The 25434-nt window shown below is 34.6% G+C and overlaps 1 protein-coding gene across 9 annotated transcripts in view; it reads right to left on the bottom strand.

Annotated features, from left to right (window-relative positions):
* Positions 1-25434, bottom strand: part of QKI (QKI, KH domain containing RNA binding) — a 160821-nt gene that overhangs the window by 21011 nt on the left and 114376 nt on the right. For all 9 annotated transcript variants that reach the window (XR_013380720.1, XM_077899488.1, XM_077899435.1 and 6 more), the window contains exon 4: positions 25143-25286. Coding sequence is in view for 8 of the 9 variants with exons in the window: in XM_077899488.1 (XP_077755614.1) it covers positions 25143-25286 (144 nt within the window). In the remaining variant the exon portion in view is untranslated. The remainder of the gene's footprint in view (positions 1-25142; positions 25287-25434) is intronic.

Raw genomic sequence — 25434 nt, 5'->3', positions numbered from 1 at the left:
GCTATTGTGGACATTGCTGCTATAAACATCGGGGTGCAGGTGTCCCGGCGTTTCATTGCATCTGTATCTTTGGGGTAAATCCCCAGCAGTGCAATTGCTGGGTCATAGGGCAGTTCTATTTTTAACTCTTTGAGGAACCTCCACACAGTTTTCCAGAGTGGCTGCACCAGTTCACATTCCCACCAACAGTGTAAGAGAGTTCCCTTTTCTCCGCATCCTCTCCAACATTTGTGGTTTCCTGCCTTGTTAATTTTCCCCATTCTCACTGGTGTGAGGTGGTATCTCATTGTGGTTTTGATTTGTATTTCCCTGATGGCAAGTGATGCGGAGCATTTTCTCATGTGCATGTTGGCCATGTCTATGTCTTCCTCTGTGAGATTTCTCTTCATGTCTTTTGCCCATTTCATGATTGGATTGTTTGTTTCTTTGGTGTTGAGTTTAATAAGTTCTTATAGATCTTGGAAACTAGCCCTTTATCTGATACGTCATTTGCAAATAATATCAATCACCACTTGTATCTGCCCTGCCTGCTAAAGAAAAGTCTGACAAAGAATATAACTGAAATTTAAATAGAGGATTTTATACAGGAGAGAAAGTAACAGAATCCATCTTTTTTTTTAAAAAAAAAAGATTTTATTTATTTATTCATGATAGTCACAGAGAGAGAGAGAGAGGCTCAGAGACACAGGCAGAGGGAGAAGCAGGCTCCGTGCACCGGGAGCCCGACGTGGGATTCGATCCCGGGTCTCCAGGATCGCGCCCTGGGCCAAAGGCAGGCGCCAAACCGCTGCGCCACCCAGGGATCCCCAGAATCCATCTTTAAAGGCACATTCTGTTATTTTGTGAATGGACTATTTGGGGCTTGGTAGGATTAGAGACCAGTTACCAGCCTGACTTCAGTCCCTGTGATAAAAGATGTATTGAACTGGGATGGAAGTAGTAAGAGATGGAAAATATAACTCAAAAGGACTTGATGGCTAGTTGGATGTAAGGAATGAGGGTAAGGAGACACTGAAGACTAACATTCAGGTTTTGGGATTATATAATCAAGTAGACGGTCACTCCACTTAATTAGATAGTAAAGGCTGAGGGAAATTGAATCAAGAGCTCTATTTGAAAATAGAAAATGCCAATACCTTGGCTATTTAAATATCCAAGTGGAGATGTTAGGTACAGAGCTGAATTTAAATCTGGGATCTACTTATTCTAACTTATCCTGTAAAGCTAGTAGAAAGATTAACTTCCCATACTATTTGAGAATATTTCCCTCCAAGATGATGATGCAGCAATTATTAAGTTCCAAACTGATCTGTTCCATGTTTTCAATGCTGGGTCTAGGACTCTCAAGTACTATTTCTTCTTTACCAGGTGGTTTTGTCAGGCTTTCAAAACTGAGATATATGGTGGAGGGCAGTATAGCCAGACTGAAGAGCTGGTGGAGGGGAGAAGGGATGTGGCTCCCTATGCCAGCTGTTCTTAGGCTCCACACCTCCTGCCCAGCACTTCTAGAACCAGTTTTCCTGTGTCTCATCCATAAGGAGCAGCACCAGCCAACCAGTTTACCTATTCCTCTGAGCTTCTGTGTTTTCATTACCTGCTAGAGGCACCACTTTGTCAGAGGTCTCAGTTCTACCTCTGCATAGAACCTTCTAAGAGCTGCTGTGACAGAAGTTTACATAGGGTGTAGTAGAAGACCAAATAAAAAGCACCTAAGACCTAACCACAGTAACAATCTCTCTTTTCTCTCCCAGCATTGGGTGAGTTATAGCTGCTTCCTATAGTTTCTAAAACCGGATGACACCCTGCCTTTTTTTTTTTTTCCGCAGTTTTCAACATCTGTTTAACCAATTACTTTATTAATTCTCTCTACTAGAAAAACTTAGTGTGGATTTTGTTTTCCTGATAACTTCTTATGGTCTGCATTTCCCAGGCTGGCATTATGGACACACCAGCTGCTTCTTTTATGTCACCACTCTCATTTTGTGTCAAAAATTTATGTGGATTCTATGATGATCTACTATTCAGATTTTACCTTCCTTTTTTTTTTTCCAGTCCTCAAAGTTTAGTTAACAGATGAGTACCTACTATGATACAGATACTGTGGTAACCCCAACAGAAAAAGAATGTTGTTCACAAATTGAAAAGCATGAGAGAAATCCCCAGAATTGTTACAGTAACCCAAAACTGAAAGGATATATCAGAACTCCATAACTCCGGTGGCTAGGCAAAGACAAATCAGTACCACTGCTTCACCTAAGGAATACAGCCTGATTACCAAGGGATAATGAATAAGCCCTCAGTTCAAATGATATGCAAAGATGATCTTATTGTTTTGTTGAAAAGTTCATGGGTCAAAATGTTAGACACACAATAAGGGGAGAAAAATCTTGGCATATCTTATTCTATTTGCCATTACATGACGTACTCCCACTTAATCATAATACCTGGTTTAGCAGCAACAACTTAGCAAGATAAAGCAAGATACAGAGGAAGCATAACTTAGCCAGAAGAGCTTGAAACATTCAAATACACACACATGAAGAGTACTGTATAAACTCTATTAAACTATATAAAACAAATACTTAAAGTTTTATTTATTTTGGAGAGCAAGAAGAGTGTGCACACATAGGGGATGGGGCAGAGGGAAAGAATCTCAAGCAGACTCCATGCTGAGTACCCTGAGGTGGGACTCAATCTAATGATTCTGAGATCATGACCTAAGCCGAAACTAAGAGTCGGATGCTCTATGGACTGGGCCATTCAGGCGCCCCCCCAAAATATAGTTTTTTTACTTTAAGATCATATGTTCTTTTTTCAACAAGGTATAAACAGATCTATAAAAAGTAGTAACAATCTCAGAAAAGTCATGTCTCATAATAAGCATTTATTTTTTCTATGTGAAACACAATATGACACCATTTGTAATTTTATTCTTTATAGTAAGTTTAAAAGGAATGACAAACCTTTGGAAGACTTATATGATCCACAAATTGGGTTATACACTACACTAGTAGCAATAAAGCCACAGAATTATTTTACAGAAAAAAAAAAAGACCTCTGAAATGGATTATTTTAGGTGGACATTATCAGACTGTATGGCTGGGGCAATAAAAGGAAGGATATATAATTACAAATTGTGAGCTCAGGTGAGCCTGAGTCTACAGAAGATAAAGAGAAGGTATCTGAAAATGATGATGATCCAAAAATTGATTAGTTGTGGGAGATACATGGGAAAAGTAGGCAAAAAATCTGAAAAGTAGACATGTAGTGGTAGTGGTGGTATGGAGAGGAGTAGACACCTGTAGGATGTCATAACAAATGCCTGTCAATGAGTTCTAAAAGTAGTAACATACTAAACTCATATAGACTCAGGTTATGCAAGCAGTCTAAAGGAAGGAAAAGGCATTTATGTTTTGAACAAAATACTGAAAACATATACCAAAGACCAATCACTAGCCTGGGTATATAAAGAATTAAATGTGGCCCTTGTATTTAAGATTTATAGTTTAGTTTGGATAGAGATACAAAAGTTAAGCAAGTTCAATAAAGCGTAATAGCTGCTGTGACAGAAGTTTACATAGGGTGTAGTAGAAAACCAAATAAAAAACTTTGGGAAAGGATCACGAACCACTTTAAGCATCTGATAACTACAACTCTGTCTAAAAACCATCCAGGAGTACAGAGGCAAAATGTTACCTACACTTTTAGTGGGTTAACAGAGAACTAAGCTCACCCCTTAAGCATCTGTGATAAAACTGTTAATTGTGATCTTGAAAGACTTTTAGGTAACACTACAGGGATTCCTTAAAGTCACCTGTTTATATTTGGAAATATTAAGGAGATCTCTGAGCCATCAAGCACAGTGTAATGACCTCGAAGTCGAGAGTAGAGGCAGAAAGCTACCTGGTCCTCAGAGCAATGTGAGGTCACTATTACTAGTTCCATGTATACTTCAACTATTTTTAGATGTAGTCATTATTGGTGACAATAAGGTCATTAATTTTGGTTACTTCGCACCATAACCTTTTTTCGCACTGTAACCTTTTTTCTTTAATGTTCTGTAAGATACCTAAAGGCATACATTCATTGTAAATAGCTGACTAAAACTTTGAACCTCACATTAAGGCTAAGAGAGAACAAAGCAGGGAAGGAAAAAATTCAGGTAATTTCTTCAACTATCATCTGGTAGCATTTGACTTCTATGATGTACAAATGAAATGAAGACAAAGTTATGTTTTTGCACTATAATTTTTGTTCTGAGATTGAGACTCTTATCATCTTCCTTGGTCAGAGAAAAAATAATTAAGCTCAATTAAATATTTCATTTTTTAAAGGCCTTTTGTTTCTGGGATTCAAATAAAAGTCTTATTGCAAGTGTTTATAATTTTTAAATAATTTAATCTTTCATATCTGATTTAACACTCTTAACAACTCTGTAAGGTCTATAACACAAGGATAACACTTGGTTGGTTGCACGTTAGGGTAAAATTTAACACAAGATAGGAATTTGTGTCACTATGTTAATAAAAGCACTTGAATGCTTCTTTTGCTTAGCTATCCCACAGCTAGGAAGCCAAGAGCAAGTTAGTCAAACTTGAAAAATAAAATAATAATAAACAAAACATAGAATGTAAACACCATATTCCTTTAGGGATGAAGAATATTGTACTTCTGAAATAAATTGCCAATACTCCCTCATTTCTTAAGTGTGTAACTATACAGCAACCTAAAAACCTCATTTTAAAGTAGGCATAAAATAAATCAGGGAAAGATAAGTACAGGAGTTGACTATTAGGAACAGGAGTCAATTCTAAAACTAAAACCCTAGGAATTTTTTTCTCTAATGCAGGAGTAATTTATGAGCAAAACAGCTGTTACAATGGAGCACACCAGACATTTTTGAGGTAGGCAATATAAGAAGTCCTCTTCAGTCCTCTACTTAAGAGCTTTGAATCTTAATACAGTTAATTATAAAACCACTCTCCTTAAGCAAGTTGATTATGCTTGGGCATTTGGTTTTTGGGTATTCTTGTATTCTTTGTGGCTACAATGTCCAGTAAGTATAACAATAATTAGCCCATTAACTTAGTAACATACCATTATAAAGAGAAACAAAAATTGAAAAGTGGTGAGAAAACAATAAATGCTGGAATGCATTTTAAAAACCTAGGGTTTAAAAACCAAGATGGAATCTACTGTAAGTTACAGAGGAATGTTGTGTGGTTGCCACCAAGGCTTGGGTGGATTGTTTACCTCTACATAACGTCAGCACAAGCACTGGGATGGGGCCAGGTATACTCAGGTTGCTAAGGATTTCCCTATGACACTTGATCAGTTCCATCAAGTAAGGGAGTCACCTACCTTAACAGACTTCTTTATATATATACCAAATTGATCTATTTTGAAAACGTACCACCAAGGCGGTTGAAGACACTGACAAAGTCTTAAACCACCAAGGGCAGGATCATAAGTATTTAGTAGGATGTATCTAGGAAGTGAAACCAGAAAATGCTGTTATGGTATTTTCCTTCCAAATATAGGTGCTTCCGTATTACTTTAAAATTGTATCTTCCTTTTAAAAAAGATTTTATGTATTTATTCGTGAGAGACACACAGAGAGAGGCAGAGACATAGGCAGAGGGAGAAGCAGGCTCTAGGCAGGGAGCCTGATGCGAGACTCGATCACAGGACCCTGGAATCATGCCCTGAGCCGAAGGCAGATGCTTAACCATTGACCCACTCAGGCACCCCAAAATTCTATCTTAAGGATTATTTGAGAGAGGGAGAGGGAGGGAGCATGCACGTGCATGCTGGGGGCAGGGGCAGAGAGAGAATTCAAGCAGATTCCCCACTGAGCACAGAGCCCAGGTGAGGCTGGATCTCAGAATCCTGAGATCATGACCTGAGCCAAAATCACCAGCTGAACATTTAACCAAATGAGTCACCCAGGCCACCCTAAAATTGTATTTTAAAATTTGCATATAAGCTAATACTCAAGGGAAACTTTTTTTTTTTTTTAATTTTTATTTATTTTATGATAGTCACACAGAGAGACAGAGAGAGAGGCAGAGACACAGGCAGAGGGAGAAGCAGGCTCCATGCATCGGGAGCCCGACGTGGGATTCGATCCCAGGTCTCTAGGATCGCGCCCTGGGCCAAAGGCAGGCGCCAAACCGCTGCGCCACCCAGGGATCCCACTCAAGGGAAACTTAATGGCTTTATTTCCATGTGGATTTTAATACAAATTGGATTTATCCTTTACAGTTGGTATAATTTTTTCTTGCTATTTTTATGAAATATTCTATGAAAAATTTTTATCTTGTAGTCCTTGATTGAACCTTTAAAAAATTTTATCTCTATGGTAAGTTTTAACAAAGTCTGCCCTCATGGAAACTAGTGGCAGGGAAGACAGAGCTTTACATAGAAAATTTAGCAATTAAAACAAAATGATAAGGAGTTTCCAGGAACATACAGCAAGGGTGTCAAACTAAGTCCGAGCTAGTGATGAACAGGGGGGGAAGGTTTTGGGATATTCATACATTAAAGTAATACATAATCATAGACTTGCAGATGAGTAAGAGTTAAAGAGGGCAGAAAGAGTGAAAGTGGTTCCAAGGAAGATAAAACCACATTTTAAAAAAATCTAGAATCAGAAGTATGAGATCAATAATGAGGCTGAGAATGTAGTAACACTTTGCAAGCCATGCTCAAGCCAAGGACATACTCTGTGGAGTAATTATAATTGACTAGAGTGTCTTAATCTAAGGAAAATCATGATTAAACTTTTATTTTTAGAAGCACCACTTTGGCTCCAGTATGGAGAATATTTGGAAAGGTAAGACTAAAACAGAGGTAAGAAGATCATACAGATAAAGCAGAGATTATAGGTTCCTAGTTCAAGCAATACGTAATGACATCCTGAACTAAGATAATTCCAGCAGGGATGGAGAGATGAAAATAGAAGTGTGAGATGGTTAGAGGGTAGAACCAACTCTGTGTGCGTGTGTTTGTGCACGTGCGTAGTACAATATTCTAAAATTCATGAAATTTTAAATCTAAATGATAGTATGGTTCCCTATTGCTTTATGTTAATCTTTTGCTTTTATAAAGAATACTGTTAAAAATTACTTTCCTGATTGGGGATTACCTATTTTGAATAAATACCAAGAAGGACTGCATTTATTCACTTACTCTGCTTCATTCCAGGGGATGAATACACTGTTCAACTGTGTCCTGAAAGGGCTTTTGCAAAGTACATGGTTACAAAGGTATACATATTCATTTTAGGGTGGGAGGAAGGAAGTAAGGAAGGAAGGAATGAACGGAGGGAGGGAGGGAGGAATGAACGAACGAACAAATGAACATAAACAAAATAATTGCTAACCAAATGAGAACAGTGCCACTGAGCTCCTTAAATGGAAGCTCAAACTGGGCTTTTTCTCAGGCATTTCCAAGAAAGAGCTGTGATTTCCCCACTTCTATTTCCCCGTGAAAACAGACTAACTGCCAAGAGTGTATTAATATATGCTAGAGTTCACTAAAAGTGAACTATGTGCATGGTAAACTTGATGATCTTGCTCTGTGCCTGGTGGTGCTCACCTCACAAGCTAGACCAGTAACAACAAAGGTTACAGAGTACAAATACTGCTTGTATTCTAATCAGGTTTAGTACTTCTTACTGCTTTTTTATATTACATAAATATATATACATATAATGTGTATGTAAAAAATATGCTATGTATACATATTTATGCATCATATATAGTTTTTAAAAGTTACCTGTACTTTAAGTTTATTTCTCTTTATCACAGAAAATATCCAACATATAAAAAAAATCAGCATACTCTTAGATATGTTGCGTTCCAGTGATAGGTTTTATACTGAACATATCTCAAATTTATAAAAATCAGTAGCTAAAGTGGGGCTTTTTAACAGAAGTATACTTTAGACACTGCTATAATGTATTTCTTTTATTTAGGAACTCCTTCAAAATATCAAGTTGAGTGGTCAAAGACATTTTAATTGACTTGTAACTATACCTTACAATATCAAATCTAAGATTCATTATTTAGTTTTTAAACTACAACAGCAATAGTTTTTTGTGGAATGCCTGTGTAGCTGAGGGGTTGAGTGTCTGCCTTTGGCTCAGGTCATGATCCCAGGGGTCCTGGGATTGAGTCCCACACTGGACTTCCCATAGGAAGCCTGCTTTTCTCTCGGCCTCTCACTCTGTCTCTCATGAATAAACAATAAATTCTGAAAAGAAAAAGAAAAAGAAAAAGAAAAAGAAAAAGAAAAAGAAAGAAAAAGAAAAAAAGAAACAGAAGAGAGAAAAGAAAAAGAAAAAGAAAAAGAAAAAGAAAAAGAAAAAGAAAAAAAGAAATAGTTTTTTCTTTGGCAAGTTGTAGTGCTTCAGCACTGTATGATGATTATGAGTGGTGGCCTAATTCTCACAACCAGTATTAACATACAGACAAACACTGGCATTTTTCTAACAGATGAGTTTTCATGATAAGAAATAGAATTAGAAAGCAACAGTTTAGAGAAAATACATACTAGGTAGCCACTATTAGTTGAAATGTGATTGATGTTCCACAGGTCAGCAGCTCTTTGTTGGGATGGTTGGTGCTTTAAATATTTGGTATAAAGATTCTTAAGAAACAATATTGTAAAGAAAGGCAATGTCTCTGGTCTCAGAGTTAGAAGTAATTCAACTCTGGATCTATCCTTTTATAATTTGGTTTTATAGCATTAGATTTAGAGCTTTTCAAAAATCCCTGCTTACTGAAATTTCTATAGGAATAAATAACTTTGCTATTGTGAGTTTGAAACTCCTAATTTCCCATGAAAAACTTTATAAATCAAAATATTTCTACAACCACCATTTTGATTGCATATTATAAGGAATATCTTCATTTGTTCCAGAAGAGAATGGATACTTTAACTTCGTAACAACAAAAAAACTATACTAGTAGTTCCCAGTATCTATAAAACACTAATAAATATTTGTTCGATGAATATAAGCAGATGCTTAAAACCTGTTATAATGGTAATAGTGTTAAATTACAATAGAACTTTTTCTGTAAGAAGTCATGAATAACAAAGCAAAACACTACTATTATTGCATAATAATATACAATCACATAAAAAACTTGACAAATACTGTGTATTTTTAGAGAATACATTTCTTATTTGCTGGTGCTTCACTGGTAATTTTAAATTATTCAAAGCACTAGAATACTAAGAGAAATCTTTCTGTGGCTTCTCCTATGCTTTCCCCACCTTAGTTTCTATTTGCTAAGCTAATAAACAAGGAGTCTTCTGGGAGTTGCCAGGTATTTAAATAAGGGGGTAGAGTAAGGAAGAAACAACATGAAACAGCTCTTGCAAGGTAGGTATGTACCAGGTGAAGATGGGTTACAAATGCCCTGCTGACTAGTTTGCAATTTTACCATGCAGTGACAGAAAGTTAATGGAAAATCTGAAACGGGGGACATGATGATACTTCAAATATATTTTAAAAAGAGAACTCTGGCTGCAACTAGGAGGGAGTACCAACTGCCCTAGTGCAATAGTGAAAACAGAAAAGATAGTCACGGGCTAGCAAGAGGCAGAATCCGAACTTGACGGGAAGGAGTAGGAGCAGAGGGAAAACAGAAGGTGCAATTAAGGATACAGGACTTCTAGGCAATGGATGTCATTCACAAAGAGAAAACAATGGAGGAATTGCTATATGAGGAGGGCAAGGAAGGATGTGATGTCAGTTTGGGAAATGTTATGTTTGAGATGCCTATAAATCATCCAAAGGTGTTGAATGGATTGGGGAAATGTGGGGCTGAAGATGAGAAGTTCATTGAATAATGATCACTATGGCAGTGGTCCCTAGAGACAGACTATGGATGAGACTGCCCAAAAAGAACAAACTGGAGACTAAGAAGATCACTCTGGAAGGTATCTAGCTCTAGTGACAGCATGACATTTCAGAAGAGGAAGCATCAAGTGACCAAATAAATAACTGGGAAACTCATTAATTTTGCCATACTCTCATTTTTATATTACTAAATCTCTATTTCCATATGTATCAAAGTCTTGGTTTCTAGCCTGGTAAATAGTTTCTCAATAGAGGTTTGTGAAGTGAATTGCTTTTGACAGTCATTAAATGAGTTTTTTAATTTTTAAAAGTATGCTGTAATTCCACAGATGCTAAATTCAGTAATCAAAGTCTTTTATTTTAAAAGAGTATACTGTCCTCATTCACAAGCAAATTCATAAAATACATTAATATCATGAAGAAAGCTAATTCATGAATCTGGTAACTTGCTCAGAGATACATTCTAGAAAGAGGTTTGACAGAAAAAAAGATGCCATATCAGTTTAAAGGCATAACTTTAAAAACAACTCACTTTATATTTTGTTATTTGATTTACCCATTAAAGGTAAAAGACTAATTTTTCTCCCCAAAGAAGCATTAAATGTTAAGAGAATAAAAAGCCAAACCGATCTGTTTATACAAATACACAATACAGGCTTTAGAGTGAGGAGAGTCTTACTTTAATAAGTGTTACTTTTGAAACTAAAAATACAGAAGAAAATGAAGCTACCAAATTAAGTTTACCTGAAACAATCTGAATATAATATTAAAATGATCATCTGACTCACTAAAATACTACTAAAGTTTCACAATGGTACATCTGAATAATTTTATTTACATATAATAAACATTTGAAATGTCAAGAAAAGTTAAATATAAGGGTTTAAAAAATACAAGTTAATTAAAATAAAGGGTATTTGATTTTTTTAACTTTTGCCATTTCAGTTTCAATGTACATTAATAGAAAATGAATGGAATAAGAATGCTTCACCTATATATAAGGAACATGATGCTACTTACCAACCATCAGAAGGGCATGCAAACAAATTAAAGGGATGTATGAAAATAATTGAACTAAAGAAGATATACCGAGAAATCACCCATCTATTTTTCTATTAAATAATTTTACCTCTTTAATAAAAGACTAATATATATTCATATATCAAATTAATTTTAGAATATCTGTGTAGAATAGCATACATTTATTTAGTAAGGGGGGAAAAAACAACTAAAATGCATTATTTCAGCCAGCACATTTATTTACAGGATAGAAACAATAAACAGGTACTAGTGAGTGTAAAAATGTTACATAATAAATTTAACATGCAAACTGAGGGATGCATGGAATATAAGATTACAATGGAAGGATCTTTTATATAAACTACAAAAATATTTCCTAGAGAATAACTACATACTACCTTATTACTCTGTGCCCAGAATCCTTTGTTTTATATTTGCAACACCTTAAATTTAGAGGTATAAGCTATCTAAACTGTCAACCATATTTTTTCTGTTAGGGAAGCCACTCCTTAATGAATCCTTATAATAATGAAAAGGAGAATGTTTTTCATACAGACTCTATATTGGTAGTGGCTTGTTCACAGGTACCCTACTACACAAGACATGTTTTACTATTATTGCCAAGAAGCTCCATGTTGGGGAAAAGCCCCTTGTTCATTTTAAAAATGCTGACCCACTGGCAGACAACATGATGGATGGACAGAGAGTGAAGAGGTTTCAATACAGCCCCTCAGTGATTTACGACAGTGATTGAAGTCCTACAATTTACACCATGTCATACTTCTCAATTTGTCCCTATGGATTGCTATCCAAAGATATAGTACTTTGAATTATTTGAGAAAATTCTAGTTAGAATAATTTGAGAAAATTCTAGTTAGAATAGGCTCCTATGACTGCCCTAATGCAGAATATGGGATGGGGTATAAAAAGATAGTGATGTGGAATCCAGTTATATTTTGTTTAGCATCATCCCTCTCTATAAGAAGCAATTTAACCAAAGCATTTCAACCTCTGCAAGTGCCTCCGAAAGCAGTACATACCCATCTGCATCAGAGTACCTTACATATACCATATAGTGTGTTATGCCATTTTGATTCCAGTTCTAGATCTCTGATAAGGACTTCTATGATGATGGTCTTTGTAGTCTAAATTTAAATGAGATTTCTGAAAGTCTTCTCTGTCACTGGGTCAAGGTTTATTATTAATTAAGGTTCAACAGTAATCTTAGAACTACAGGATTTTAAACAGACTACTTTGATATGTAATAACATTAAGAAGATTAATATATAAACACAAGTATATTTATGGTACTTTAAAAAATACTCATTCTATACTTTCTTACCCAAATTAAACAATCATCCTGCATACCTGTTATCTCCTTGTAAAACATTTCTGAAAGCTATATCTACATTCTCAGGCCACTAATATTAGCAACAACCAAATTTTTACCTTCCTTCCTTATGAATGTAAAGTGGCCTAAAAAATGTTAACAGACTACCTCAAAGACCTGATTTATTATGTGAGAATATGTTAGTCTCAAAATTTTCAATACTTAAATTTCACTAAGAGGTTTTTTTCTGGAGGGCAGATATAAAACAACAAAGCAATAATAATAATGATAATTAGTAATAGTAATAATATTAATTAGTAATAATACTAATTATTATTATCATTGATATCTTGAGGATGAGTGAGGTCATAGAAGCCTAAATAATATTCATCACCTTAGGCATTTATGGGAGCATTTTCTCACTAAAAAGTGACTATACTAAGACCTAGTACTTCTGAAACAAGAAAAAGCTAAAGGTCTCTCTCAAAGTATTTAAATGCAAACTGAATGATCCAGTTTATAAGTTTGAGTACCTTATTCATTTTCCAAAAAAGCCACAAATGTTCATCTTATTGTAAGACAAATATAACAAGTATAAAGATACATATTTAGTACATGCACTGAGCAAAATTAAAGTAAATATCAGGTCAAAGCTTATTAAAACAAAATGATCATTTTAATGATAAATAATCATTATTTGAAGATATATTTAATTTAGGAGGGGAAATTTATGTCTATAGTTGTCACTTTGTTTTTCCTCCAGAGATCTAGAACAAAATACCTTTCCTTAAATGTGCTTATTGTACTATATTTAGTGAATAAACAAGCCATAATAAGCAGATCGTCTGCATGAGAGCATGGATCAACTCATTCTCATTAAGAATTTAAGAAGCGATCGGCCTTCTACACAGTCCTGCCTATATGAGAGGAAGCAAGGACTGGCTCCTTTCAAACCTGTAATTTATGAGTTTATTCAAACCTGCCAAATTGCTTTAAGTAAACGCCTCTCACATTTGAAAATTCCCATGGCAACTCATTTTAGTTTGGCAGACAAGCAGACCCAAATTCAATCCTTTTATCCTGCAGCTAAACCATTACAATAGTAATTCTGCTCTGACACTCTGAAGAGACTGCTAATTACCGTACTCTGGGTCCCTAGACAGATTTCCCATTCAGATTAAAATGGTTGTGCATGGCAGAAAACAGTAGCAACACCTTTCTTTACATGAGAGAGATGCTCTCTCATATTACAGCTCTATCAAGGGCCAAGTGCATCACAGTGAGATGTCTTTTAATGTATTTAATACTCCACCTTCTCTCCCAATAAAATGAAAAGGTGGACAACAGACTTGAATGAGTGACACTATGGTCAAGAACTAAATGTAGTACTATCAGTTCATTAACAACCCAGTTAAAAACCTTTGACTACTCCATCTCCAGAGTCATTATCTCTCTTGACTTATTTTCAGGTTATAATTAATACACAGTTAACTATGAGCCAAATGCATATAGCATTAGAAAAAAGACAATCTTTGGGTACCATGAAAAGCAAACTTTCAAAAATTCTGTGATGGATCCTTTTGTCTCTACCACGCTCCCAAATTTTGGTAACATTTTTTTTTTTTTAAGTGAATTACTTTTGAAAATTTTTCCAATTTCGTGATATTCCTTGAAATAATTGGAAGCAAAATATTTCAAAATCCTCATCTGGAAACTTGTCAGAATCTATTACACATTAGATCAATTATTTAGTTTAATATTACTGAGCTCTATGTATATAAATGGTTTACTAAAGGAATAAGCTATATTATATCCAAAACTGATTCATGTTCAAGTTCTCAAATACTTATATGCAAACTTAAAGAAAAAGTAAAAGAACAAACATACATGATTATCTCCATCATAAAGTTAAAAGCTGAAATGTTAAAAAGTGAAATGAACACTTTATGACCTGTCTGAAACTGGTGGCAGCATATTTGTATGCCAAAGTCTGTCTTAAATTATGAAACGATGTAAACTTCAGCTGCCTGAAAACATTTCTCTAATACAGGCTGGTATGCTCATTTAGTTTAGTCTTTCTGTTTAGTATTTTACCTCTGTAACACAAATCTTTACATCTGTTCCTATTAAAAGGGAAGAAAAAGATGGAGGGGGTACAGGGAGAGAGGTAGGGAGGGAGAGGAAGAAACAGGAACAAGGAAACAGACTTTTTATACATAATGTTACTTTTTAGTAACATTAACAGATGTTTTCATAATCTTCTTGTTTATTATGACACTGTAATCAAAAGCCTATAAAGTATGACTGTGGACTAGCATGGAGGGTACATTTTGTAGGTAAGGAACAGAATTACTTTCTTCATGTGTGGTGCCTCCTGTGACCAGAAATTGAGCTGTAATTGCCACAGCCAATGATACAGTTTAGGTAACCAGTCTATACAACATATATCGGGAAAAATGGTTAATAACACGAGAAAATTGAGTATTTTCAATCACCTTCACCTAAACATGTACCAAACAACACAAACCCAACTATTGCAAAATAAACATGTTTTTAAAGTGTATGTGGGATATTCATCCATACCATATGCTGGACTATAAAGAGTCCTAATTAGATTCAAAAAGACTATAAAGCCTTATAAAATACTTTCTCAGAGAAGAAAAAAATTAAATTAGAAATCAGGCACAGTAAGATAAATAGAAAACTCCCAAATATTTAGAAACATCTGAAAATAACCCATCGGTCAAATTAGAAATGATCAAGGCAAGTAAAAAATAAATTGTAATAAAAATGCAACATAATGTTATGTCGTGGAAGCAGCTAAAGCATTATAGAAAGAATTTTGCATCTTTAAGATAGTAGAAAGTAGAAGAGAAAAAAAAAATCAACAAAACCAAAAGCTGGTCCTTAGAAAATATCAATAAAATTACTAAAGCTCTAGAACTAGACTGATCAAGAAAATCAGAAAGAATCACATATTGCTAATATAACGAATGAAAAAAAAAACACTATCTCAGATCCTATAGACCATAAAAAGATAAAAAGGGAAAAATTTCATGACAAAAACTTAAACTTAGATGACAAGGACAAATTCCTTAAAAAATATAAAAATCCAGAATACAAGTTTCATGTTTATGAATAAAACTGAACTTGTAATTAAAAGCCTCCCCACAAAATCAAGAAAATAAATTAAAAAGTAAGCTACAGATCAGAATAATGGATAAAAAATTTATTCCCAAAATATATAAAGAATTGTTAGAACAAAAAGACAAGTCAATAAAAAGACAAAGATTTAAACAGATACTTTACCAAAGAAGATACATAAATAGTCAAGAAGAACATGGAAAGACGCTTGAGATCATTTGTGTTTGAAGAAATGAAAACTAAATTAGAATAGGTGAAAGGATAAACTGGTTTTGAAATATTATCAATAGGTAGCATCCACTGATACATGCAACAGCATGGATAACTTCAAAAAACTTTCATGCCATGCTACATGAAAAAAAAGGCATCTATAGGGGTGCCTCGGTGGCTCAGTCTGTTAAGCGTCTGCCTTCACCTCAGGTCATGATCCCAGGGTCCTGTGATGGAGCTCTGTAGGCTCCCTGCTCAGCAGGGGGTCTGTCTACTTCTCCCTCTCTCCCTGCTCCTCCCTCTGCTTGTGCTCTTTCTCTCTCAAAGACATATATAATTTTTATTGGTCAAACATCTGTCAATAAAGCTGGGGAAAAATAAAGTTTTGAGACCATTAAAAAGGGGTGGGGAGAACTAACCCCAGGAGTTGCCTAGAGACAGTGGGAGGAGGTGGTTAATTGATGGCAAAGGGGTGAATGAAATCTTGACTATGGGTATACCAGAACTCACACTATATACTTTAAATGAGTGTGTTTTAATTTATGTGTAATAAGCAGAAAAAACCCTTAAGTTTCTTCCCTTCAACTCTTCAAAATGACTATTCTTCAGCATTGAAAAACAGCTCAACTGTATTTACATCAGACCCAGGAACTGCCATATTCTTTCTTAAACATCTATCTCTAGAACACTAGATGTGAATGTACTCCCAGAATAAAAATTTGAGTGTCAATTAAATTTGGAAATGGTTCCTACCAGAGCTTCGCATACTTACTAGCATATTAAAGGCTTCCTTTATGGAGTACTTATGAAAAGTGCCTCATGAAATACAGTTAGGGAAATATCACTGCCCTAAATATTAAGGACTTGCTTTAAATAATTTGCTGTATCCTAGTACCCTAAAACCATCAACCTGGAATAAGTATGTGTTAATCTGAAAAGAATACTAGAATATTCTGCACTTGGGTACCCAATAATTATCTCAAACCTACTAGATCTAAAACAGAGCTCCTGACACAATCTCTTCAAAGCCTGTTCCTACTGAAGTCTTCTCTATCGAGGTAATAGCAATTACATTCTTCCAGTTGTTCAGTCTACAGCCTTTGCTGTCATCCCTGACTCCTTGCTTTTTAACGTCCCACAGACCATCCATTAGCAAACCTTGCCAGCTCCACTTTAAAGATACACTCAGAATCAGACCATGCTTTACCTCTACAGCTATCTTGGCCCAATCCATCATCTCTCCTGTGGATTAATGCAATAGTCCATGAACTGGCAAATTCTATAATGAGACAGTAAATGCCTTTTTTTGGGGCATATGGTCTTTGCTGCAGATACTCAACTTATTACTGAAGCACAAAAGCAGCCACAGACAATATGTCAATGAGTAAGCAAGGTTGTATTTCAATAAAACTTTTTTAATGGACAATGAAATTTGAATTTCATACAATTTTCACATTTCATGAAGTCTTCTTCTGATTTTCCCCAGCCACTAAAAAAATGCAAATAACATTCTTAGTTTATGGGTTATTGAAACACAGGTGGGAAGCTGGATTTGGCCAATGAGCCATAATTTGCAGGCTCCTATCAGAGGTTCCTTTCTTCCGCTCCTGTACTCTTTACTGTTTTAAACAGAGCAGGTCAAGTAATTCTTGAAAAATATTACTCAGATCATGTCATTCCTCTCTCAAACTCCTCTAATGGTTTCATCCATCCTAGTCCAAAAATAACAGACCCTCATGAGTCCTTAAAATAATAGACAGTAACTGATCTATGCTCATGTCCTAATATGTACATGAGAATATTAAAACCAAATTAATTAGAAACAGATTTACTGTTTTATAAAAGATAAATGAAGTGAAAATGTGTAACATATTATAATATCACTATAGTAATTATAAAGGAAATGAAAATACCTGATGACAGAACTGGTATATGAGTAAATTAATACAAGTTTTCTCTAAGGATCAAATATATGTTAAAGTGATTTGAAAAGCTATATATAATTCTATGTACTTATATATAAGCATATTAAGTAAATGCTAAGACTATAAGAAGAAATTCAGCCAAGAAATTTAACAGCCCAGTTTACTTTGAAGGGATCACAGAAAGATATGAGAATTATGATGTGTATAAGAACAAGCATTAAAATGTCACTTGAAGAAAGCTTCCTAATTACAATAAAGAAGTTCTATGTATATGTTTAACAATCTAAGGTTTACATATATAAGAACTAAATAATCTAAACTATCATTTGTCTAACTATAAAATAATAATTCATCATAAGGGATAACTATATTAAATTAGTAACTATTATAAAATTTCAATAAAAAAACAAAAATTTATAGAAAAACAAATAATAGTGTCACTTCACAATAAGGCTTATACCAAAAAAAAATCAATATATCTTAAATACAGAGCAAAAATTAGTAAATAATCCATATTATAAAATTCCATATGAATCATTAAAACTACATTTTTTTCCTACTCAATTATCTTTAATATAATAAAGCCAGAAATCACAATTCCCTAAATAATTCATTACAGGGTACACTTAAAATAAGAAGGCTGTCACTGTATTAAATCTTGTCACACACAATGCACTGTTTCTTCCTATAAAACCTCTGCTTCACATTCTACCTACATACTTAGCAGAATTCTACTGGTCGGTCGGTCTGAAGATATCCTCTGATCATCATTTTAGAAAATGTGATTTTCTTTTTCTTCCTTATTTTCTTCTATTCCAAGTTTGTACTTCAAATTTCTTTCTCCCATTTATAAAATAACTTATAAAAAAATTACACATGTGGAAATTAAACTTTATAGTTACACAGAACTACCCAAAATTCTAAAATTGTGTCATTAACATTTTCCTTCTCTGACTTTATGCATCTTCACAACTACCTATCTGTTTACAACTTCCTCACTGTACAACAGTTTCATACCAGACAGCTCACCTAATGCCCTAACTCACAGATGCCAGTATAGAACTTGAATTTTATTCTAAGTGAAATGGCCAAGTCATGCCTTTAATATGATTTATGTATCATTTTTAAAATCACTCTTATTAACTTATGGGAGAATTAATTAAATGGAATAAGACTAACAATGGGAAGAGAGATTACTTCAGCTGGGCCGCAGGAATACAGGTGCTCAAGAAATACTTCGAGGGTAGATTTGTATCAGCAATAGGTCTCTGCCCAAAGATCACCTAAATCCCCAAAGATCTGCAATGTCAGGACACTGTTATACAGTACCCCCCCCCTTTTTTTTATCAGTGTGTATACATGAAAATTTTCACAAAAGATCACCCTGTAATTACAGCAGTATACTAAAGGCCAAAGGAATCTGAAGCAGTATAGATGAGGTTTATTGAAGTGAGATTCAAACAACAGACTGGATTACTTAAAAGATATATTTAGTAGATATTTGGTGGTAACAGACTTGTCAGATAAAAACATTATATATAACCAGAGAACCTATTCTTCTCTAGTTAGGCACCGTTTGCTTTGTGATTTAAAAACAAAAGAGATTTAAATAAACTGTTAAAATCAAAGAAATATCTGAATTAAAAACAGTATTATTTCCAAAGTAAACAAGTTCTCTATGTAAGATGCTATCAGATTCTACTAATGAATCACGTGTGAATCCTCTCAACCCTTTACTTTTGCAGTGAAATAAGAATTTTAAACTATTTCTTGGAAACAAAATTACCATGTTCTCTAACAATGCTAAGGTTTCTCCATGAGATTGTTAGAAAAATGGGAAGAGAGAACCTATTTCATAAGGTTGTTCTGAAACCCAACTTGAATTTAAAGGATTTGGACTGGGACGTCTGGGTGGCTCAGTGGTTGAGCATCAGCCTTTGGCTCAGGGCGTAGTCCTGGAGTCCCAGGATTGAGTCCCACATCAGGCTCCCTATATTATATGGAGCCTACTTCTCCCTCTGCCTGTGTCTCTGCCTCTCTCTCTGTGTCTCTCATGAATAAATATATAAATGCTTTTTAAAAAATTAAAAAAGGTTTTGGATTGATTTACTGAAAATTTAGTGGTGTGTAGAGTTATGTGAATTAATGGGGACACATTAAAATCATCAAAATCTTTAGAAAAATTAGAACCCTGTCACATGGAATACAAGTACAACCTTTACCCATATTTTCTTAAATCTTAAAAATCAGCAGATGCAAGATACATAATCAACTATTACATTTTAATTATGAAATTTCAGATAAAGCAAAAAAGTCTCTGCTCTCCACTCTCTACTCCCCCCAGGTCCCTCAAGCCAGGGATAGATCTTTTGCTATATAACATTAAACAAAATGGGCAAAAAACATGCAACTCTTTCTACATCTACTTCTTTCCAAAAATCAACTTCGTCCACATGGTTAGGTAAGAAACATATATACTGAAATAATACAAAGACAATTCCACACTTTACCTAAAATTTATTCTGTAAATGAAAATGTAATCTTGACTCCTATTCCCCATGGAAACAATAGGAAACTGTGTACCTGTTCAAGGTAAAGGTAAGAATATAGTTTTTTGTTACAAAACTATCTATAATATCACACAGTCGCTTAATATAAAAACCTAAAAAAACTATGATAATTATTTTATTCACATTTTTGTAATTAAAGAGTTTATTATAATTATTTTTAAACTACTAGGAAAGCAAAGATTTAAGACTTAGGTTAATACCCAAGGCTTTAGACTGTGTTGAGAAACAGTCATTTCATACAACAATGGCAAGACTGTGAATTGGTAGAAATTTTCTGGAAGGCAATTCAGAGACTGTAATATGAATGAAGTATTAAAATTTAAAATGCAATGGCCACCTGGGTGGCTCGGTTGGTTAAGCATCTGCCTTCGGCTCAGTTCATGATACCAAGGTCCTGAAATCAAGCCCTGCATCTGGCTCCCTGTTCAGTGGGGAGTCTGCTTCTCCTGCTTCTCCTGCTTCCCCTCCCCCACTACTCCCCAACTCATGCTCGCTCTAATACCCAGGGCTCAGTCCCCAGATTAATTCTTTACCTTTATCCAATTCTTAGATGATAGCATCCAGCCTCCTGGCTCTAGAAGCTTTTGATATGATGACAACTTCAAACTTGACATATTCTGGGCCCATCTATTGTTGGGCCCAGATTGTTATAACTAAATGCCCAATTAACATTTGCTAGCTCAATTTTTACGCTTTTGAAGCCGATTTCTTGACTTTCCTCTCAAACCTGTTCCTCTAACAATATGAAGAGGAGAAAAGTCCAATTGCTCAGGGTAAAAACCTTGAAGTCTTCACATATACACAACACCCAATCCATCAAAATTCCTGCCAGCTTTACCTTGAAAATAAATCCCTAATCTACTACTAGTCAGCCCCTTCAACCCTAGTCCACACTCCTTTCACCTCATTCATGAAATATAAATGCTTCTGCATTGATCTCTCTGCTTTCTCCATCACCTTCAAAGTGCGTCTGTTCTCTATTCAGAATGATTCTTTAAAACACAAATTAGACCATGTTATTCCTCTCCTCAAATTCCTCCAAGAGCTTCTTATGTCAGACTAAAATCTAATATCCTTATTATGGCCTATAGGCCTCTGTAACTGCCATTTCCCCATTTCCCCAACTTCACCTCCCACCACTCTCTCACCTGCTCACTAAGCTCCTCACTGGACCCCCTTTGACACACCTCAAAAATGTCTCTAGGCATCATCACACTTGTTCTCTTTGCTTAGAAACCCTAGGATATCCAAATGATTGCACCACATGTCAATTAGGTTTTCTTTTTTCCCAAATGTCATCTTCTGAGAGAGGCATTCTCTAATCATCTCATATAAAATAGCATTTTCTTAATCCATGGCTCCCGATTTCCTGCTTTGTTTTTCTTCACATTTTAGCACAACCTACTATAGTATGTGTATGTGTGTGTACCTATATGTGTGTGTGTGTGTGTGTATATATCTTATTGTCAGTAATCCAAGCTGCCCCCTCCCCTCAACCAGAAGGTAAGCTTCAAGATGGCGGGCACTTTGTTAGCTTTATTTACTCTTTCTGTATCCTCAATAGCTGACATAGTAAATGCACACAATGAACATTTACTGAATGAATTCAAAGGTCCAGGAGGGAGAAGACTAAAGGTTCAAGAAATCAAATAAATACAGAATGATTCAGTCTGTGGCTCTAGCAGGGAATGTTTGTGTATGTGTGTGTACTTTAGATTTGGGGAAGAGTGAAAAATGAAGCCTGGAAGATAATCTACAGCAATCATGAAGGAAACTGTACACATTCAAGAATTCTCCATTCTCCTCTTGGAGTTAAGAGGGAACCACCAAAAGGGTTTTTTAAGCAGGATAAGGTTATGAATAGACTGCAATGTAAGGATGGGTCTGTGGAGTCCAAAACTACAAGTACAAATGCTGGCTGTGGGGTTTTGAGTAACTGGCTTGAGATAAGGGTAAAGAAAATGAAGGCAAAAGGAAGTGAGCATAGCTGAGGGATGGAGGAAGTAAACTTGACTGAATTTGGCATTTTTCTGGACACTTGATAACGGCTAGAGACTCCAAATGACATATAAGATTTAGAGACAGGAAAGGCAAAACTGCAAAGTACTGTTAATGGAAATGTTAAATAAGCATTTGAGAATGAAATGGTCAACAAAACAAAATTCCGAGTGTCACTATTCTCAAGATAAATTTTGAGATATGAAAACCACAGAAATGTTTCAAAACGTCTTCATGTAATATAAGAATTAAAAAGATCTATTGGCAGCTCACTGGAGGGCCAACCTAGAGTTAGACAAAACATAAATGCTGATAAGAAATGTGCTGTCTTTCACACAGTGATTCTGACAACCCTTAGTCAAATCCCACTGAGTTAGGGCAATAATTCTGTTCTGCAATTCTGAATCTGAGGGCATCTTAAATAATACATTTCTAAATAACTGCTAGTGTCCCTATCATTCCCTTTATAACTCTTACACAAACAGGAAAAAATAAATCAGACTTAACCAATTCATTTATGTGTGAATTCTTTTCAGAAAATCATGATGGGTCCATACTTTCAATCCAAAAATACTGTTTTGAAAATATTTAAGTAATGATAAACTAAAGGATTCTGTAAGGAGCCTTACAGTGAATTTTTTTTATAAGGGTCAAATCAATTTACTTAAAAAGAATAATGAGTTGAGAAGGAACTTGTATTTTTCTCCAATCCTGAATTAATGCATTCATTTTATAATCAGCACTTGGAAAGAGCAGTATGTGAACCTACACAATTATAGAACAATATTATTTAGAGTGTCAAAAAGCTATAGCAAACGTCTATGAAATAGTTCTGTGGTAGGCATTATGCTAAGCACTCTCCATGTATCATCTAATTTCATAATAACTACATGAGAGTTCAGTGATGTTCCCAATCACTGACTGTGATGTTTCCAATGAGGAAAGGGAGACAGTAAAAAGCCACAAATGATGGGATTCGAATCCAGAAGTCAGCTCTCAAATAAATGCTTTGTCTCCCTACAACCTATAGGTAAAAACCCAAATCACTTGATTCTTCAGGATTGTAAAGCTTATGTTTTATTTAAACCTTTGCTTATCAGGGCACCATCAGCAGAAATGTTTAATAATGTTGAGTTTAATAAAAATAAATTTCCTGACATAGCAGCCATGTTACAATACGCATATCTGACAAAATGGATAGGATTAAGAAATTCCTATAAGGTTAAATTACTTTATTGAATGTATACACCTTCAAGTATTTTTAGTCTACAATTTGTAATTCTGAGAGAGTTGTATTACTTCAGAGGTAGTAATTAATAACTCTAAAAAAATTTCAATAGGAGACAGATTTTATCACTAAAAGTGCTCTTTTCCTTTGAAATATAAATCGTATGAACTTTTTAAAAAATTTCTCCCGTTTTTTTAACCACTACCACCTATTCTATTGTCTATTCAAAGACAATCTTAGAAGTCATTTACTCCAATTCTCATTTTGTAAATGAGGAAATAGAAATTTACTCTTTCTGAAAGAAACATAGCTCATTAGTAACTAGTAAGCTAGTTACTTAACACAGCTTTTACATGATGCTCTTTCCCAGGTTAATAACTTTTAAAAGTTCACAGAATGGCTGTAATAAACTAATAAATCAGTAAGAATTTTAATTATCAGACGACTGGTCTATTTATTGTATTAGGTGAACTTATTTACTTAGTATTATGTGAGCTGAGCATTTTCAGCTATATATAGCAATAAAATAATGTTAAATAACTTTTTTCTGGTCACGGGACGAACAGTCCAGTATACTTAAAAAAAAAGGTCCTTTATTATATAGCTTTTCAAAACTGTACAATTATTAAGGAAAAGGAGGAAAATTATATGGGTTAATAGTATAAAACTATGCATTTTAGTTTATAATTTGTTTGTTTATATTCTTTATAAGATCTAAATGAACAACATCTTTGTGGAATTCTTTTCTTCTAAGTAGTTAATTTTATCCCATAAATTGGAAATGTTTATAGCTTCTAAGTTTATTTATAGAATAGATTATTCCGGGAATAAAGAATAACAGACACCATTCTGTTTGACAGAATACTAAGAATATTCCTAATTTTTCAGTAGCAAGTTATGGTTCACATTTCTATCATTTTTACCAACAAAAAAAATATTTTTAAAAAGACTTTGAAAATCAATCATTTATTTTTCATTTTCCATTGAAAAATACAATACTCTGGGAGTGCGTGCAACCATCATTTCTAAATGAGGAGTTACTAAAGGGTTATGTAATAAGAAAAGACAAGGATGGTGCTGGGCAGGGAGGGAAAGATGGAGGATGGAATAGCGGGAGGACGAGAACAAAGGTATTTGGGGTCATTCCTTTATGAGACATCACCTCCAAAATTACTTTCAGTGTTTTAGCTAAGACCCCTAAATATGAACTTTAATAGTTTTTAGTATCTTAGAAAAAAAACATTAAATGAGTTGAAGTGTGAAAAGTGCTCGAGATGATATCTAATGAATCCACAAAAGTTAGCTCCTGTTTTCTAAAAGAAAATTTCATCATACTATGGGAACATTTCATTGTGATATATTAATCTTTCGATGGAGACAATGACATGCCAGGAGGGTACTTGGAACTCACAGCCAACTCAAACAATGCACTCCTACTAACACAGGAGTGTTACAGGACTTTTCTGTACATTTGTTACTTGCTTACAATGAGAAACTGCTCTTCCGTCAAAAAAGGTTTTCATCCCCTTACTGATAATGTATCTACTCTTTTCACCCTATAATAGAGTGAGGCAATAATAATAACATCTTTGAAAAGTAGGACACTAATTGAGCTAGCTCCCCTCACAACATTTCCTTCCCCAACATAAACAGGTTTTCCCATTTTAGGATCTGAGTAATGTCTGTTTGCCTATTATGCTATAATAAATGAGTTATAAATCATATTTATGTTTTGAGATTAAATAAAAAAATAACCTCTTCATTAAGATAAACATTACACTAATTTAAAAAATTAAAGGAAAACGGGGTTGGGCCCCAAATCTAAGATTTGGAAATCATTACTTACTGCAGGTACCAGTAATTTCTTCACTTCCTCAACGGCTCTTTTCAGTTTGATCTCCGCTCTGTTTTGAGCATCTTCCACAGTGATCAGTACATGTAAGTCTTCATTGAGATGCTCCCAATTAGGCTTGCCTCTATTCTGCTCCTCCTAAAAAATTTGCAAAACACATTACCAATTTTTCTTCTCAGAGAGAATATATCTTTCATAACACTAACAAGTTGCCAATAACTTAAGCTATGTTTGCATCATTCTGCTATAATGACATTATAAACCTTTTGAATTCTTTTACTTGAAA

Source organism: Canis aureus, chromosome 1 (genome assembly GCF_053574225.1).
Source record: "Canis aureus isolate CA01 chromosome 1, VMU_Caureus_v.1.0, whole genome shotgun sequence".
Classification (NCBI taxonomy): domain Eukaryota; kingdom Metazoa; phylum Chordata; class Mammalia; order Carnivora; family Canidae; genus Canis; species Canis aureus.
Note: the sequence above shows the minus strand (reverse complement) of the source record. Positions and strands in the feature narration are given on the sequence as shown.